Here is a 20,000-nt window from a genome sequence, read left to right on the forward strand (position 1 = left end):
ATATACATACGATATAAATTCTGAAATATGTTTTTAAAGCTTAAGTTCCCCATAATATATGGAAATATATGCTGATACTGTCTAGTCTTAAACTTATTTTATTCTAAGGTTGAACCTCAACTTTAGCCTAAAATCTAACAGACACCCTCTCTTCCAGGCTGCCGCGGTTAGAGAGACTGCTCTTGCAACCTTGAGGGCTTGGGTCGCCGGCTTCGGGAAGAACGCCGCCAAGGGACAGCCCTACATCCTAGAGAAGAGGATGGGTGTCCTGCTGTTCCCCGGCGGCAAGTCGACGGGGTACGTCGACCCGGCGGAGGCAGCCCCGACGATGACAGCGATCCAGCAGCAGGTCGCCGCGTGTATGAAGGAACCAGGCCAGGATATCTCGGCGGAGGTCGCCACTTTAAATTTGAATGTAGAGCCTATGGTAGGTGTAGATGATCTGTTGATCGAGGTAGGTACGTTGGACGCTCAAGGGCTTCCCTTGGGCGCCACTGGATCTTCTTCTTCTGCTGCTTCTCCTGCTTCCTTCCAGGGCTTTACGGGAGCGGAGCTCTCGTATACTACACCCAGCGCTTCTGTGGTTCCCAAAGTGAAGGGTCACAGAGCGCAGAAAACCCTGACTGAGACGTCGTCTAAAAAGACTTCTTCGGCGTCGTCCTCTCGTAAGTCTTCGGCTTCTAATCCCGGAGCAGAGAAGGGTAAGTCATCTGCTTCAGGCTCTAGAGTCTCGAAGAGCAAGTCCTCCAAGGAGAGACCCCGTACTCCGGCGGAGTCAGTGGTCTCTCCTTCCCCTACGGTACCTCTGGTGAGTTACCCATCTACTTCTACATCAGTTCCCAGCTTTGATCCTAACGCTTTCTCCGCCGGGATGATGCAACAGATGGGAGACTTGGTAGGGTCTCTGAGAACGAGTATGGAGCAGATGTTCTCCCAATTGTCGGACAGGATTGCCACTCAGGAAAATCTGATGTCTGGCTTCAATCAGGCCCCTCAAGCTGCCTCCCCGGCACCTGGCGTAGGCCTACTCCAGCTCCCTCCTCATGATTCTCTCCCTCCATTCTCCATGAACAATCCCTGGAGAGTAGCTTCCTACACTCCTTCCCAGGACGGGTTCATTTCCATCCCGGAGTGTGGTACTCGAAGGATTGAAGACTTCGAGTTTTACCCAGAGAATCTTCAACCTCCGTTCATTGGCTACGCCAGGCTGACGGAGGCTGCTATGAACAGGGAGGATAAGGTTCCTAGGGAGACAGTGCTGTACTCCAGGGACCAGGCTCAGAGAGAGTGGCTCCGGTGTCTGGATGAAATGGACTGCCCCAACACCAGAATCCAGGCATTTAAGAGTCCTTTCACCATCTTTACGATGGAGGAAGAGACTCCTCTTCCTTTCCTGACTAAGATCGCCAGCGTTACCATCCCGGCTGGCTTAAAGGGAGAGCCCTTGCCACAGTTGAGGGAAGCAGACCCCACATCACCCTTGCTCCCTTCGCTTGGGGATTTGTGGGAAGACCTGCCGAATACTTTTTCGGTAGGCAAGCTTAAGCCGGACAGTGCGATGGATCAGTTCGGCGAGAAGCTTCTAAGACTCTCCGATAGCCTCATTCAGTCCGAGTTTGAGGCTAAAACTAGACTGGCCAGGTCTATTAACACCATGGCAATGACTGAGGTAGCGGCCATATCTTACGCTTCGGAGCCGCTTTTCAAGCTGTTGACCAAATCACAGACTTGTACAGTCCAATCGGACTTGTACGAGTTTGTGGTTGCGAGGGTCAACTGCCGTAAGCATGTCCTCCAGGAAGCAACTATTCGGCATGAGCCGAATAAGTTGCTTTCCTCCAACATCTGGGGGGCAGACCTCTTCCCAGAAGCGATGGTTAGAGAGGTTCAAAGCGAGGCGACGAGGCTCAATCAAAGCCTCAAAGACCGTTGGGGCCTCTCCGCTAAGAGACGTCAAGACCCTTCGTCTACAGGCAAGAAACTAAAGAAGACCAAACAGTTTCAGCCTTACCAAAAGAAGCCTCAGCACTTCAGTCAGGCTGTGTCTGCGGTGCCGGTCGTTCAGCCAAGGCAGCCTTCCACGTCGAAAGTTCAGGCTCAGCCCATCTACCTGATTTCCCCACAAGCTCACCCTTCCACTTCCTATGCTGTCTCCCCGGCATTTAACCAGGTGTTCGAAGGCCAGGCCTTCCAACACTTCGACCGGTTCGCCAGGGGAGGTAGAGCTAGAGGATCCTTTTGTCAGAGAGGATCAGGAAGGTCGCTTAACAGGGGAAAGCACTTCCGTGGAGGCCGCGGAGGTCACTCGGCTCAGCAGCAGTGAGATCTCCAAGGTAGGAGGGAGACTGTTTCTCTTCCGGCATCGGTGGGGATTCAGCAAATGGGCACAAAGTATTGTGTCGAAAGGCCTGGGTTGGAGTTGGATCGGAGGCCCCCCTCCACCCAGACCATTCCTTCAACTTCCATCGAAGGAATTGACGGAGTATGCAGAGGAACTCCTTCAGAAAGGAGCAATAGCGAGAGTCAAGCGATTAAAGTTTCAAGGTCGCTTATTCAGCGTGCCAAAGAAAGGCTCATTAAAAAGAAGGGTAATCTTAGACTTGTCCCAGTTAAACTTGGCCATTTGCTGCGACAAGTTCAAAATGCTGACTATCTCGCAGGTGAAGACCTTACTTCCCCAGGGGGCCGTCACCACCTCTATCGATCTTACAGACGCATACTATCATATCCCTATTGCAAGACACTTTCGCCCTTACCTAGGCTTCAAGCTGGGAGACCAGCATTCTCCTTCAAGGTAGTTCCCGCCTTTTTGGTCTGAACGTAGCCCCCAGGGTATTCACGAAGTTGGCGGAAGTAGTGGTTCAACAACTAAGGTCTCAAGGGATAATGGTAGTAGCGTACCTCGACGACTGGTTGATTTGGGCACCAACAGTCGAGGAATGCCGCAAAGCCCACAAAGAAAGTCATTCAGTTCCTGGAATATCTGGAGTTCCAGATAAACAGAACAAAGTCAAGACTCACTCCGGAGTCCCGCTTTCAATGGCTGGGCATTCAATGGAATCTATCTTCTCTCACACTGTCGATTCCAGTAACCAAGAGAAAGGAAATAGCGAAGTCAGTGAAGCAATTTCTAAGGTACAAATATGCTTCAAGGAGAAACCAGGAAAGAATCCTAGGTTCCCTTCAGTTTGCCTCAGTGACAAACATCTTGATGAAAGCCAAACTGAAAGACTTAACCAGGATCTGGCACTCAAGAGCAAATGTCAGATCCAGGGACAAGTTGTCAGCAATACCGCAAATTCTCCGAAATCGTCTGTGTCCTTCGACAAAGATGAAGAATCTGTCCATGTCAGTGCCTCTTCAATTCCCTCCTCCGGGAATCACTATCCACAGAGACGCTTCATTAAGCAGCTGGGGAGGATATTCTCAGTTCAAGAAAGTTCAAGGAACGTGGTCACCCCAATTCCGCCAGCTTCACATAAATGTATTGGAAGCAATGGCAGTGTTCCTGACTCTGAAGAGGCTCCTTCCACCAAAGAACTCTCATGTAAAGTTAGTTCTGGACAGCGCAGTAGTTCACTGCATAAACAGACCTTACCTTACAGACCTTACATCTTGTTCGGGTTGCCCCAGGTCCCTCAGTGTGAGGCACCTCTAATGTCTACCAGAGAGTTGCTAGTACATCTTCCGGTATATTTTGCATCTTCCAATCTTGGATGGTCTGGGATGCAGTTTAGATATTTGTCGAGCTTATTCTTAAACACATCTACGCTCACTCCTGATATATTCCTCAGATGAGCTGGCAACGCATTGAATAGACGCTGCATTATCGATGCTGGTGCGTAGTGGATTAATGTCCTGTGTGCTTTCCTTATTTTTCCTGGTATAGTTTTGGGCACTATTAATCTACCTCTGCTTGCTCTTTCTGATATTTTTAGTTCCATGATATTTTCTGCTATTCCTTCTATCTGTTTCCATGCCTGAATTATCATGTAGCGTTCTCTTCTCCTTTCTAGACTATATAATTTTAAGAATTGTAGTCTTTCCCAGTAGTCTAGGTCCTTAACTTCTTCTATTCTAGCTGTAAAGGACCTTTGTACACTCTCTATTTGTGCAATATCCTTTTGATAGTGTGGGTACCATATCATATTGCAATATTCAAGTGGACTACGAACATATGTTTTATAAAGCATAATCATGTGTTCAGCTTTTCTTGTTTTGAAGTGCCGTAACAACATTCCCATTTTTGCTTTACATTTTGCCAACAGAGTTGCTATTTGATCATTGCATAACATGTTCCTATTCATCATCACACCAAGGTCTTTAACTGCTTCCTTATTTGTGATGGTCTCATTATTAGGTCCCTTATATGCATATAGCTTTCTTTCTCTGTCTCCATAATTTATTGATTCAAATTTATCAGAGTTAAATACCATCCTATTTACCTCTGCCCAATCATATACTTTGTTAAGGTCTCTTTGTAGAGCGTTCCTATCTTCATCACAAGTAATTTCTCTACTTATTCTTGTGTCATCTGCGAAACTACTCACTACCGAATCCTTCACATTATTGTCTATGTCTTCAATCATAATAACAAACAGTATTGCAGCTAACACCGTACCTTGCGGCACACCGGATATTACCTTGACTTCATCCGATTTCTCGTCGTTTGCAATAACTATCTGTTTTCTGTGTGTAAAAATTCTTTTAACCATCTTCCTACTTTATCCACGATATTGTGTTTTCTAATTTTCTTTGCTAATATATTATGGTCTACTTTATCAAAAGCTTTTGCAAAGTCTAAATAAACCACATCTGTTTCATTTCCGCTTTTCATATTTTGAATATGTTCTCACGGTGGACTAACAGTTGGGTTTGTGTACTTTTTCCGGGTACGAAACATGTTGTCCTTTATTAAACAAATTATTTTTTATTAAATGTTTCATAATATTTTTCTTCATTACCCTTTCATACACTTTCATAATATGTGATGTTAGACTCACAGGCCTATAATTACTTGCCTCTAGTCTTGATCCACTTTTGAAAGTAGGGGTAATATATGCTAATTTATGCTCATCATAAATCTTGCCTGTATCTACACTTTGTCTTAATAATATTGCAAGTGGCTTTGCGATAGAATGAACTACTTTCTTTAACAAAATAGCAGGAATTCCATCAGGCCCTGCAGCAGCTCCATTTTTAATTTCATTAATAGCCTGCACAATATCAGCTTCATTAATATCTATGTCAGCTAAATATTCACTATTTTCATCCCTTACTTCTATATCATTATCTTCATTATCTATTCTAGGGGTGAATTCTCTCTTATATCGTTCTGCCAGTATGTTGCAAATTTCCTTTTTTTCATTCGTTAATCTCCCTTCAATTCTCAGAGGGCCTATTTCTATTCTTCTTTTATTCATCTTCTTCGCATATGAGTATAATAGCTTGGGGTTTTGCTTGATATTTAATAGGGTTTTTCTTCCAAGTCCCGTTTTTTCATTTTCTTTTGATTGTATAATCTTTTGTTCTGCATTTTCTATCTTACTTTTTAGTTCTATAACTTTCCATGCATTTTTTTCTTTTGCAAGACCTTTTTTCCACTTTCTGATTTTCTGGAACAAGATCCTTCTGTCTCTTGGTATGCATGAATGGTGTTTACTTTTCTTCTTCGGTATATATTTTTCCACTATTTTCTCCAATATTTTATATAATATCTCCGTATTTACCCTTATGTCATCACTTACGAAAATGTTATCCCAATCTTTGTTTAATTCTTCATTAATTTCTGACCATTTATATTTTTACTGTAGAAGTTGTATTTTCCATATCCTTCCCACTTTTTCATTTCTTGCTTATCTCTATTTTCACTTGCTTTGGAATGAACTGTTAATTCTATGACATTATGGTCTGAAATATTCGCATTATAAACTATTATTTCTTTAACATAATTCATCTCGTTCACAAATACTATGGTCTAAAGTATTTTCCTTTCCTTTCTTGTTGGCAGGTGATTTATTTGTTGAATGTTGTATTCTAGTAGCATATCTAATAGCTTTTCAAATTGCCTCTTATCTTCTGCACTACTATTACTCTCTTTTTTATATGTATAAGTACAACCACAATCTCCTATTCGTTCTTTCCATTCTACGAAAGGAAAGTTGAAGTCACCAGATAGGAGAATAGTCCAGTCCTTGTGATTTCTACATATATCATCCAATTTTTTCAATTATTAAGTCAAACTCTTTAGTATTAGGAGGTCTATATATTACTATGTTCATCAATTTTTCAGATTCAAATTCTACCGCTATTAGTTCACATTCTGAGTTACTATATTTCTCATATATTTTTCCTTGTTTTTTGTCTTTCCCATATATTGCGGTTCCCCCTTGATTCCTATTTTTTCTATCTGATCTATAAGTTTGGAACCCTTTTATTTGATCATCATTCCCAGTCTCTTGGGAAGGCTCCAAGTCAAGACACCTGAATCATGTCATGGTAGCCATCTTTTCCCTGGTGGACAAGTTCAGTTGGCACCTCTCCTCCACCCATCTGGCCGGAGTGAGGAATGTTATAGCAGATGCTCTATCCCGTTCAGTTCCACTGGAGTCGGAATGGTCGCTGGACAACAGTTTGTTCCAATGGATACTCCGGAGGGTACCAGGTCTGCAAGTAGATCTGTTTTGCCTCTCAAACGAACCACAAACTTCCTTGTTATGTGGCTCCCAACCTGGACCCTCTGGCCTATGCCACAGACGCTCTATCCATAGACTGGAACAACTGGGAAAAGATTTACATCTTTCCTCCGGTGAATCTTCTCCTGAAAGTTCTGAGCAAACTCAGGACTTTCAAGGGTCAGATAGCTCTAGTAGCTCCGGACTGGCCGAAAAGCAATGGGTACCCCCTGCTGCTGGAATTGGGTCTTCGTCCCTTCGGATTCCCAATCCCAGACTCTCCCAGTCGGTACAAATGAAGACTGTGTTCGCTTCCTCAGGAATTCTCAAAGCCCTAACTTGATGGACTTCATGAAGTTTGTGGCCAAGAGGGATACAAATATAGATCCACAAAATATCCTCTTCTTAGAATCAGATAAAAAGGATTCAACTTTGAGGCAGTATGACGCTGCAGTTAAAAAGTTGGCATCTTTCCTGAGAGAATCGGACATTAAAATCATGACAGTCAACTCAGCCATATCCTTTTTCAGGTCCTTATTTGAAAAAGGGTTCACAGCTAGCACTATTACGGCAAACAAGTCAGCCTTGAAGAAGATCTTTCAGTTGGGTTTTAATATAGACTTAACAGACTCTTACTTTTCGTCTATTCCCAAGGCTTGTGCTAGACTTAGACCTTCCGTAAGGCCTACTTCAGTGTCATGGTTTCTAAATGATGTTCTAAAACTGGCTTCAGATACAGATAATGCGACATGTTCATTCATAATGCTCTTAAGAAAAACATTATTTTTATTAAGCTTGGCTTCAGGAGCTAGAATTTCAGAACTGTCGGCACTATCCAGAGATTCGGGTCATGTAGAATTTCTCCCCTCAGGAGAAGTTCTGCTTTCTCCGGATCGCAGCTTTTTAGCAAAAAATGAGGATCCTTTGTTGAGGTGGGAACCATGGAAAGTTATTCCCCTTCCCCAAGACCTTTCTCTTTGTCCAGTGATGACCTTACGAGCCTTTCTGTCTAGGACATCCTCCTCCTCTTCGGGTCCCCTCTTTAGGAGAGAAAAAGGTGGTACCTTATCAATTAAAGGTATTAGGCAACAAATCCTATACTTTATTAAACAAGCTAACCCTGAATCTTTTCCTAAGGCACACGATGTCAGGGCAGTGGCCACCTCAATCAATTATTTTCAACAAATGAACTTTGATGATTTGAAAAAATATACTGGATGGAAATCGCCGACAGTATTTAAGCGTCACTACTTGAAGTCTTTGGAATCTCTGAAATTTTCAGCAGTTGCACGGGTAACATAGTTTCCCCTGACTCTGCCTAGTAGTACAATTGAAGATCCAGATCTCCTTTCTACCTACCTTACCTAACAGTTTGTCTAACCTACCATATTGCTCTACACTTGGTCTTGAGTCTTAGCTGCTCTCATGATTGTTTAGTGGTGTGTCCCTTATTTTTATGCTAGGGTCACCCACAAATGTTTGTATATATTATCATTAAGAGTGTGGTCCCCTTATTTTTATGCTAGGGTTCCACACTCCCATTACCAATGGTTTATTAACTTTGGATTTGTATATATAAAACTTATTGAGTGTGTTATTTATGTTAAAATTTTTCCACACACATGTTAATTTACATATTCATACCTGTAACTTGTGTAAATACTTTAGTAAATATTTATAGTTGTAAGTTACATTTAGTTATTATCCTTACTCAGAATTGTCTGAAGATTTTGTATGAATATTTCAATTTTGTTCCAATTATAGTATTTAGTTAAGTTTTTAGTTTTATTGAGACCCTCTATTCTTTTCAATCTTGTGCTAATTCTCTGGTATTATTTCGCGCAGCGACACGAACTGAGCCCAGAAAAAGGATTTTGACATAGGAAAAATCTATTTCTGGGCGATTGGTTCGTGTTGCCCAGCGAAATCCCACCTCTTCCCAACCCTTCGCCCAAGATTGATTGCTAACTTCAGGATGGCCACCAGAGGCGTGGCAGTCGGCTTGGCGTGGGTTGCAGTAGTAGTAGTTGTCGCCCCGTTCTGTGGGTCGGCTCTCTCCTTGAGGGAGTTTGTTGTGGGAAATTTCTAAATGGCAAGAAGTTCGTGGTAGTGGTCTCACTCGCCCTAGTGACCATACCGACACCCTTCTTTTATTTTGGGTGAGCGAGTCAGTTATACTGACCTCTTCTTTATTTTGTTTATTCTCTGGTATTTGTTAGATCATTTACCTAAGAAATAATGAACTAAAGGATTATTTCGCTGGGCGACACGAACCAATCGCCCAGAAATAGATTTTTACAACGTCAAAATCCTTTTAGTAGGAAGAAATTGGTGTCGTAGCCGTTTCTTCCTATAAGGGGACCACCTCCCGGGCGGGGGCCAGATTGGGAGGGTTTTGGAGTCGGAAAACCATTTTTTTTTTTTTTGGCTATTTGTTTTTTTTTTTTTTTGGCTATTTGTGTTGCTAAGGGTACTGGCTTGCCAGACACAAAAGATTATAGCTGAATTCGTATTACAAAAGGCCTAAAAATGCGATTTTCTACAGGTATATGTATATGAGCCAAAATGTTCATTTACATAAAAAAGTCAAATAGCATAATCATTTATTCAATATAACTTTTTCTTACAGTGCTATATTACTGGCTTGCCAGACACAAAAGATTATAGCTGAATTCGTATTACAAAGGGCCTAAAATTGCGATTTTCTACAGGTATATATGAGCCAAAATGTTCATTTACGTAAAAAAGTCAAATATCATACTCATTTATTCAATATAACGTTTTCTTACAGTGCTATATTACATTGTCGTATGATAGCATTTCCCGATGGATATGGCAATGCTTAGAAGAGCTGAAGAAGCCCGCAGACAAATTCAGTTGCCCACAAGAATTGAAAGGCGAAGCATACATAACTTAGTGCTCATGATTTTTTCGTAATTTTACGTAATTCTTTGTGGTATTGTTTATTATAAACTGTGACCATGCCTCGTAGAAAGCATCAGAGACAATGTAAATCACTATCAGAGACAATGAAAATGGTATACATGAAGAAACAATAGGTCCAAAGAATGGAACCAGTTTTATTGGGGTTTAGGTGAATAAATATACATGGTAACTTTCAAATGCGTTTTTCTCGAAACTTTGTTTTTCAGCTAAAAAGGTCCATTCAAACCCTTATAACTTTGCCAATTTTTAACAGATTTCAAAAATTTTGGGCTCAAATGATTTGTAAATATATTCTGCATAATTATCATTATATACATTTTTGAATTTTTTTAATACTCATTATGAGCTTATGTTTTTGTTCAACTTTTGTCGATTTTTTTTTTTTTCAAAATTTGGTGTAAGTATTAGGTCAAAATGAAAAAAGAAAAAGGCATTTTTTTGCAATTCTGTATAATGTTTTCTATAGAGTATACTTTCAGCTTTAAATTGATGTGTTTATTTTGAAAATTGGTTAAAAATCAAGAGAGCCTTAGGGTTTTAAAAAAGGCCAAAAATGTTTGGTTCCGAAATGAGAAAAATATTCATTAAAAAAAAACTAATAATCAGATCAGGCTGAAACTTACTGGAGAACCTTTTCATAATGGTTTATATATGCTGTAAAAAAATGAAGTGGATAGCAGGGAAAAAAATTATCCCTCCCCTATGAAACTTCGTCGAGGCACAAATGTGATGCAATTGAAACGAAAGTTACAAGGTAAACAAAAAAATCATGAATACCAGATGATTAATTGTTTAAAGGGTAAAAATCAAAAAGATAATTCAGGATGATCAGAGATTACACACACAAACTAAAACAGACTTAACCATAGAGAAACGGAAGCTTAGCCATACAAAGTCCAAAAGCATTTATACAACTGAATATATTAATTTTGTTTCTTATATTTATCTAGAACTTTTTTAATTATGAAGGCATGGAGTTTAAACAAACCAAGACTTAAATTTAGAACATTTCCATTATTTGATGAAACAAGATACAAAGATATTATTTTTAATTGTGCTGCTACAAGGCATTAAGGATCTTGTTTGTTTGTATAGTGTTTTTACGCTGCATGGAACCAGTGGTTATTCAGCAACGGGACCAACGGCTTTACGTGACTTCCGAACCACGTCGAGAGTGAACCTCTATCACCAGAAATACACATCTCTCACTCCTCAATGGAATGGCCGTGAATCGAACCCGCGACCACCGAGGTGGGAAGCAAACACCAAACCAACCACGCCACTGAGGCGCTTCATTAAGGATCTTGCCTGACTCCAATTAATAGGATGATCTAAATCTCATATATATGAATAATGCATTCGATATTTGACCATTTCTCACTGAATATTGGAGCTGTTTGATTCGTTGTGAAAGTGATTTTCCAGTTTGTCCATAATATATTTTATCACACTTTTTACAAGGAGTTTCATATATGCAGCCAGAAACATCTTTAGGAGAAATTTTTATTACTAAACTCTTAACATTAATGTTACTGAAAACAACATTTTTGCTGAAAAGCTTTAAAATTCCAGGAATTTCTAAAAACCTTTCATCACACGGTAACTTGAGAATGTTATGTTTGCTAAATTAAAGTTGTCATTAGTTAAATATAGCGTTTTTCTAGCTCTGTTCCATGCTACATCTACGAAAGTCCTATGGTATTTAAGTTTCAAGGCAATATCATAAATAATTTTGATCTCAGCGTCAATAAACTGCGGGCTACAGACATTTGACATTTTGATGGTGATTGGAATAATAATGAACAAAAGAGGCAATGTCAGTTGACTTTCGAAATAATAATGAACAAAAGAGGCAATGTTAGTTGATTTAGAAAGATTGAAAAGGTGAAAAATCTATCATTTTTATTGACTGTTACATCAAAAACATTCAAATTACAAATTCTTTCTTCCTCTACAGTAAATTTGAAGCTCCAGCATAAGTAAAAATTTGAAGAACGAAGTAAAGTGATATTTTCCCAGTCTTAAGTCGACTTAAAATACTAGGTGTATTAATTTCATTTTCCCACACTTCGATTTTCTGTTTTGTGAATTGTTTCATTCTTTTGAAGCATTTTCTTCATATTCTGTGTGTTTAAAATTGCTTAGTTTTAACCTTTTATTTTGTGGTAAATTTGATGCATTTACATATTCTGTTTTCACGTTTCTGCATTCACAACTTGTTTGATTAACTTTCTTAAGAGTTTCTTAATGATCTAGTATTGCATACTTCATTTAATTTTGCACTTTAACACCTGTGATTTAATTTGCTCTTACTTAGATATTTGTTCAAATCTTACATATTTCTTAATAGTTTAAAATTTTCTTGATTAATATAATTTCTTGATAAAGTGATCTTTTTAATTTAATTTTGTTTAATAATTTCATTGAAGAATTTATCAAATTTTGTGTTGTTTTCAAGTAATAATCAATTTTTGCACGCATAGTAAGACTGAATTCTACTTATTATAAATTTTGAATGTAAAACTCAATTTTTTTTATTCAGAGTTTTGATAAATGTTTCACTCGTTACCACCAGTAATAGGATTAAATCTGTGTAGTACATGTCACAGTGATAGAATTTGGTTTCCTTCAATTTTCTCTAAGTGATTGAAGACAGGAGTAAAAGTTTAAGTTTTCTGATGGAGTAATTTCAGACTAAGTTTATCAAAACAAGTGTGAGGTATTCATATAGGCTCTAGTTAATCAAAGGGCATCACTCCATCAAGCAACTTGAACTGTTTCCCCTGTCTTCAGTCACTTAGAGAAAATTGAAGGAAAGCACAATCTATCACTTTGGCATGCACTACACAAATTTAATCCTATCACTGGTGGTCAATAAATGAAACACTTATTAAAACTTTAAATAAAAAAAAAATTCTTTTTGCAGTCAAAATCTTTAAGTAGAATTCAGTCTTACTGTGTAGCAAAATTGTCCTATTACTTGAAACCAACACAAAATCTAATTAATCAGTGAATTAAATTATTAAACAAAATTAAATTAAAAAGATCAATTTATAAACTAATTAATCAAGAAAAACCAAAGATTTGAACAGAAATCAGAAATCTAAGTAATTGCAAATTAAATCACAGGTGGTAAAGTGTGAAATTTAATCAAGCATGCAATACTAGACCATTAAGAAATATTATTTAAGAAGGTTCATCAAACAAGTTGTGACTGATGCAAAAACATGAAAACACAGAATGAGTAAATGTATCAAATTTGCCACAATATAAAATGTGAAAAACTAAGAAACTGGAAACACACACTTCAAACTAAATATATCACTTTAATTTGTTCCTCAAAGTTTTACTTTTGCTGAAACTTCAGAATTCACAAAACACTTGATAGGCCTGTGACCAAAACATACTAATAAGTGCTGTTACGAGATACACACTGCTACAAAGTTAAATATCAGATTTCACAATATCAAAATGGAGGGGACGAGAGAGAGAGAGAGAGAGAGAGAGAGAGAGAGAGAGAGAGAGAGAGAGAGAGAGAGAGAGAGAGAGAGAGAGAACCAGCGCAAATGGTCTCTGCAATAAGAATGAACACGAATTCTATCTTCGTATTGGAACTTCTGGTTCTATGTAACTCAATCCCAAAATGCAAGACGTCATTACAAGGGGAAACGTTTTGGGGCCAAGACCCTCTACAACCTTACGATCAAAGTACTTTACAAGTTTATACGTTCCCTTCTAAAAAAAACGAGAATACGTATCATTGAATCTTGTTTTATCAAGTCAAATAATGGAAGTGTTCTAAATTCTAAATATTTGTTTGTTTAATCCTGATACCTTCATATTTTGAAAAGTTGTAGATAAATATAGGCAACAAAATTAGTATTCAGTTTTAGACATGGTTCTAGGTTTTGAATGGGCAAGATTCCGTATCTCTTATGGTTAAGTTTAGTTTTAGCTTATGACCGCGTGATCCCGATCATCATGGATTGTCTTTTTGTTTATTATCCTTTGACAATTAAACATCCGGTATTCAGTTTTATACCTGTTTTTGGATTTTGTCTGGCTAAGCTTCCATATCTCTTAGGGTTGGGCCAATGGTTTCAGTTTGTGACCACCTGGTCCTGGATTATCCTGGATTATTTTTTGGTTTGTTATCCTTTGATAATTAACCATCTGGTATTCTTGTTCATTTTGTTTACTTTGCAACCTTCTTTGCAAACTGTCTCATTCGTGCCGCGGAGATGCGTGAATGAACAACATTTTCCTGTGGTATCCGTTAATATAATGAAGTCACGTGCATCTACTGTGATTTTTCAAACATACGCATGCACGCACGGATGCACGCACACACACACACACACACACACACACACACACATATATATATATATATATATATATATATATATATATATAAACAGGCAGTCACGTTGGGTTACGACGGGTTCGGCTTACGACGTTCCGAGGTTAAGGCGCTTTTCAATTATATTCATCAGAAATTATTTCCACGGTTACAACGCCTACAATGCTCATCTGGCAGAAGAAATGTGACACCATGAAAAATGCAATAAGAATGCATTTTACATAGTTTTCAATGCACCCAAAGCATTAAAAGTTAAAAAATAAGGTTTCCTTAGTATTTTTTTATGATGTTCCGGGTTATAACGATTTTCGGGTTACAACGCGTCTCAAGAACGGAACCCCCGTCGTAACCCGGGGACTGCCTGACATAATATACATATATACATATATATATATATAATATAATATATATATATATATATATATTAATTATAAATATATATAATATTAATTATATATATATATAAAGCTACAAATGTCCTTGAAAATCTAACCCACTCTACCTCAGAATTAATATATTTTCATATATGTTAAAGGCGCTTCACTGTACGTCCTGATTTCTGGGTTCCTAGGTTTGCGCCCAGGAGCCGACGAAATTATCATCAACTAAAAATTCCCCTTCAGTTAACATATATGAAAATATCTTAATTATGGGGTAGAGCGAATTAGATATTAAAGGACATTTGTAGCTTAATGCATATATAAGAAAAGAATCACGGTGATGTGATCAGACACATATATATGTATGTGTATGTGTGTATTATATATATATTATATATATATATATAATATATATATATATAATATATATATATATATATATATATATATATATTGCTACTTTCAAAATGCATATATCCCCTCTTTGACTGTATAAAATGTTAGAATTGAATTTTGCAACATTTTTCCATATTCCTAGATAGCTTAGAGATATGATGTTTTAAATGTGTTTTCAGATTTCGCATAACATAATGTATAAAAAGAATACGTATAATGTAGAATGTAGAAAGAGAGAGAATATCTTTGTCCGTTCAAAGCTAGAGTTGTTTTTCAAAATCTGTCAACAAGTTTGATAAGCGAGCTCAAATCTTCAATGTGTTTTGGGATTCTGTCATCAACAGACTGGTCTCATACGCGTATGTCTTTGTCAAAGCCACGTGCAGATTACACATTTTGTATGTAAAGTTGCGTAAGATTTTGAAGCTTCTGGAAGCATTATCGCCAAAAACGTTTTGTGTCATCTCCAGTCCAGCTTCCGTAAGGGAGAAGTTTTTCATTCGGGCTTAAAGACTCAAATCGTTCACATCTCTCTCTCTCTCTCTCTCTCTCTCTCTCTCTCTCTCTCTCTCTCTCTCTCTCTCTCTCTCTCATAGCACTTTTGATTTTAAAATAACGTAACAATTTCGTACTTATTGAATGGTCACTCGTAATTTGTAAATTTCAGATTTGATATTTCTTACAGTTTATTTAGTATTATCTAGTGTTTTTTGTGGAATCTGAACAAACATTGTTGTTGTAACGGCGCCTGGTTTTGTGAAAGTGTGAAACAAGCTGCAGCAAGAGAGAAAGAAATTGGTATACCAAAAAGGTAAAGTGTGTTATATTTTTATTAGTTGCAACTAATATCTAATGGTTATGATGGTTTGGTAAGAAATTAATAACTGATAGGAACAGTGGTTAGGTAACAACTAATAACTGAACGGAACAGTGATTTGGTAAAAACTAAATAACTGATGGTTACAGTGGTTTGAGAGAAACTATTTACGTTTTTACCCATTGCAAATTTTTGTGTTTTGTGTTTGTTTCATTTTTATGCATTTGTTCATTTTCTTATTGAAGTGTGCCTTTTTATTTTATATTCTGTGTGACTAATACTTTTTGAAATTATGACATTTTCCGCATTTTCTGTATTTTCATTGCTTAATCATTGCACATTTAATTAAATTTAAAACTTGTGAATTAATTTGCATTTACTTAGAATTCTTTTCAAGTTTTATTGTTGTTTAGCACTTATGAATTAATTTCCAAATTTCAATTATTGCCTGACACTTTTGAATTTTGATTGAAGTAATTTTCTCGAATTTTGTGATAAATTAATTTTGATTTAATTTTACTTGATTGATTCAAGAATTAATTAAACTTTACTTTGTTTTCAAGTAACAGTAATTTTCCCTGATATTGTGAATTTCACTTATAAATTTTGAGTTTAATAATAAATGTTTGTATTTAAAATTTTAATAAGTGTTTTCTTTATTTTATACAAGTATATAATTATATTGATGTTGGGTAGAAACATAGAGTGGTGATTAATCTGTTTTCCTTCAATTTACTTGAAGTGACTTAGAACCAGGGAAGTACTTAGACTTTTGAAATCTGGGAAATACTTAAGACTTTTAAAGTTGTTGATGGAGTGATGCCCTTTGATTAATTTAATTACTTACAAGATTACCTCACACCTGTTTTGTTGAACTTAGTCTGATTTTCCGCAATACTGGTAAGTTGTTAAGGGATCACTGTTGCCTTTAGAGTATACAGTCGTTTAGTACCTGTGATGAGGGCAGGTGTCTGGCTTTTGTGAGGTAACAATTGATGAATGGTAACCAGATACTTGGTACTTCGTCACAATATATATATGTATATATATATATATATATATATATATATATATATATATATATATATATATATATATATATATATTATAGTATATATATATATACATATATATATATATATATATATATATATATATATATATATATATATATTATATATATATATATATATATATATATCTATATACTATATATATATATATATATATAATATATATATATATATATATACTATATATATATGACTGAATTGTGATGTTTACATTAAATCATGAATGTCTTGAAATTGGTAACAAATAAATATTTGTCAATAATGCTCATCCACCATTTCTTCTCTAAATTACAGAAATTCTGCATCATATCTACACCATATCTCTGCATTCAGGAAATACCACCTTTGCTATACTTCAAACTTGAAGTTACCAGGAACTACAGAGATAAAACAAATCCCATAAGCTCCCATTGGCTCCGCGCTCACTTAACTCATTTTCGCTAAGACATCCACTTCCTCTTTCTTCCTTTTATCGTAGTTTAACCTTACAAATCAAATAGTCTCTTATTTGTCAGGAATGCTATTCCATATTTAATAAATGAAACACTTATTTACTATAGCATCTCCATTTGCCAGATTGTAAGAGTTCTCCCATTTTTTACATTCCACGGGATCTCTTCAAGTATAACATGAATTAACAATGGAATAATTATGATGACAATTAAGATCACCCTCCTACTAAATTACTAAATGTAGTCACATGAACAAGTCTCCAACCATCTTTTTCTTTTTGTACAGCATTAGCCGCCAAATTCTGCGCTTAATCGTAAACACTGGTGGCAAAACTAGAGCCATATATTTTTTCACTCATTCATTTGGAGGAGAGATGTCAAGACTCAAATGAGCCGTTTGTCTGTGCTCTTTTTGCAGCAGTTCCAAGACTTGACAGCCAGTAGAGCAATATTGGCGGTAAAACTGAAGAACACGATCGTGCAACCCCACCAGAGCGCTGAAGCATGAGAAACGAACACTTATGCCAAACTCACCCTGAACACCAACTCTCCCAGGTAGTCAATGTCGTACTGAGGACTGACCAAGCTCAGCGTCACCTGGAAATCACGACCATCGTCGTCGTTCAAGTTCTTCGTTACTATCTGCGAGCTCACCTGCCAATGGACGGAAAGTACTGGGAATGACTAAGCATTCTTAGTGATGAACATGGTGGTTAAATGTACAATGAAAAGTTTGTGCTATTGAGGTGGTGGTGGAGAGGTGGGGGGTGGGTGGGAAAGCTTCGTTATTTTATTAGGGTTGGGAGAAAAAAGTATATCTCAGTTTAACCAGACCACTGCGCTGATTACTAGTTCTCCTAGGGCTGGCCCGAAGGATTAGTTATTTTTATGTGGCTACGAACCAATTGGTTACCTAGGAACGGGACCTACAGCTCATTGTGGGTTCTGAACCGCATTATATCGAGAAATGAATTTCTAATCACCAGAAACAAATTCCTCTGATTCCTTATTGGCAGAGCGAGGAATCGAACTCGGGACTACCAAATGGGTAGGCGAGCACATAAACCACTCGTCCAACGAGGACCCTGGGTTGGGAGAGGTTTAAAGTGACTGTAACTGGTGGCAAGAGTTCATGGGAAAAATCCCCCTATTGGATAAGGATGATTAAGTTATGTTGGGTTATGTTAAGTAACTTGATGCTTGGTGAGTCCCCTTTTATGCACTTGTTCGTAAATAACCTGTTTAGTTCATTATTGATATGATAAATTACTATTATTATTAGCAGCAGCAGTAGGAGCCAATCTCTAAGGCCAGTATTATCATTCTTAACACAATCAGCAAACTAAAAAGGTCCCAAATTCATTAAGAAACCTTCCTTAGATCATAATGCTTTTTAAGAAAAAGGCAATAAACTACAACAAAGCCCGAATGAATAAACACCTTTGTGAATACGGAGTGGAAATGGGAAAACTTAAGCAAAGGAGCAGGGAATTTTAAAGTAATGAAAAAAATATATTAAATAATAATTTAGGGTTTTACCAAAACCAGTGATCGAGCCTCTCGTTTGGAGGCTGTTGACAATCAAAATTATTCCTGATTATGAAAAGAAAAAGTTCACTATAATCTACAGCTAATATCACAATGTAAAAGTTGTATCAGAACATATTTATTTACTTCTAACCATTTAGCCAAGACTGAATCTGTCCTCTCCAGGACTGACGGACTTATTGAGTGGTTCTTTTATCATAATAAACTGTTTAACAACAATAACTACTCAGGGAAACAAATTTTTACCGTATTTTATTTGACAACCTCTTCAATTCAAAAGAAAACTAAACTTCATGAATTTGCATTACATTTTGTTGGTTATGGCCATGTAAACTCAATATAAACTATACTCTGTTTTTTTTCATCTGTCCAGCCGCCTGTGTTGTTTTTGTATGGTAACACTGCGTCCTGGACTTTAGATAGTTACGCTATGTGTAAGTTTTAGGTAAATAAAAGGATATCTGGGTGTACATTTGCAACTGAAAAGTGTTTTAATAATTTACTGTATGCGAATTACACCGTTAATATTCGAAATAGGATATTATTATAATCGTTGAATGTAAGCTGAATGTAACTATCTAAAGCCCGGACGCAGTGTTACCATACAAAAACACCACAGGCGGATGGACAGATGAAAAAAAACAGAGTATAGATGGGGCATATTCAAATTTAGCTGTGAACTTTCACTCTATCATTTTTGGGCATGATCTCAATCGGCTGTCAAAATTCAGACTAGATACATATGTAAGACATGAAAGTGTCTATATACATTCTTATTTATTTGCATAAGTTTATAAAAAATTTGACGATCAACAGGGGCTGGTTTGCCAAAAATAGATTCATTTTTTAAATTAGACGTTTATCTTAAATCTGAAGATTGGGCAAGCAGTCTCGCCTCTTTATCAGGCCAGCTCCAAACAAAACAAGCTAATGAGAGGGGAAGAACTAAGCGAGTGAAGCTCAACCACGAGGCTAGTGACAGAATAGAGAAAGCAGTTGAATCTAATCTTACTTGCTTTCCCTGGAAGGTGAGGCTCCCGTTGCCATGGAAATTGCTGGGACTGTACTCGTAGTTGAGAGTCACGTTACTCTCGCCTTGAGTAGTCTGAAAAAAAAATGAAACACATATTTGCATAATTTCCAGAAAAAGACTCCACAGGACAGCCCACCTTCAAAAACATGGATAACAGTCTAGTTCCAAAAAGAATAGTACTCTGTAGAGAAACAGAGAGGGAAGAGAAGAATTGGAGATTTTGGTGCTAGACCTTACACTCTGTGAGGTATGGACTACTGTACAACAATGCTAGGTTAATGATTGTTATGAAAGTGCCATGGGCCTAATTTTCGAGAC

The 20,000-nt window shown here is 37.2% G+C and overlaps 1 protein-coding gene across 1 annotated transcript in view; it reads right to left on the reverse strand.

Annotated features, from left to right (window-relative positions):
* Positions 1 to 20,000, reverse strand: part of LOC135198290 (uncharacterized) — a 220,918-nt gene that overhangs the window by 141,386 nt on the left and 59,532 nt on the right. Inside the window, exons 19-20 of the mRNA XM_064225864.1 lie at positions 19,662 to 19,754; positions 17,636 to 17,755 (exon numbers count right to left, since the gene is read on the reverse strand). Coding sequence (XP_064081934.1) covers positions 17,636 to 17,755; positions 19,662 to 19,754 — 213 coding nt within the window. The remainder of the gene's footprint in view (positions 1 to 17,635; positions 17,756 to 19,661; positions 19,755 to 20,000) is intronic.

This window comes from Macrobrachium nipponense, chromosome 23, assembly GCF_015104395.2.
Source record: "Macrobrachium nipponense isolate FS-2020 chromosome 23, ASM1510439v2, whole genome shotgun sequence".
Lineage (NCBI taxonomy): Eukaryota > Metazoa > Arthropoda > Malacostraca > Decapoda > Palaemonidae > Macrobrachium > Macrobrachium nipponense.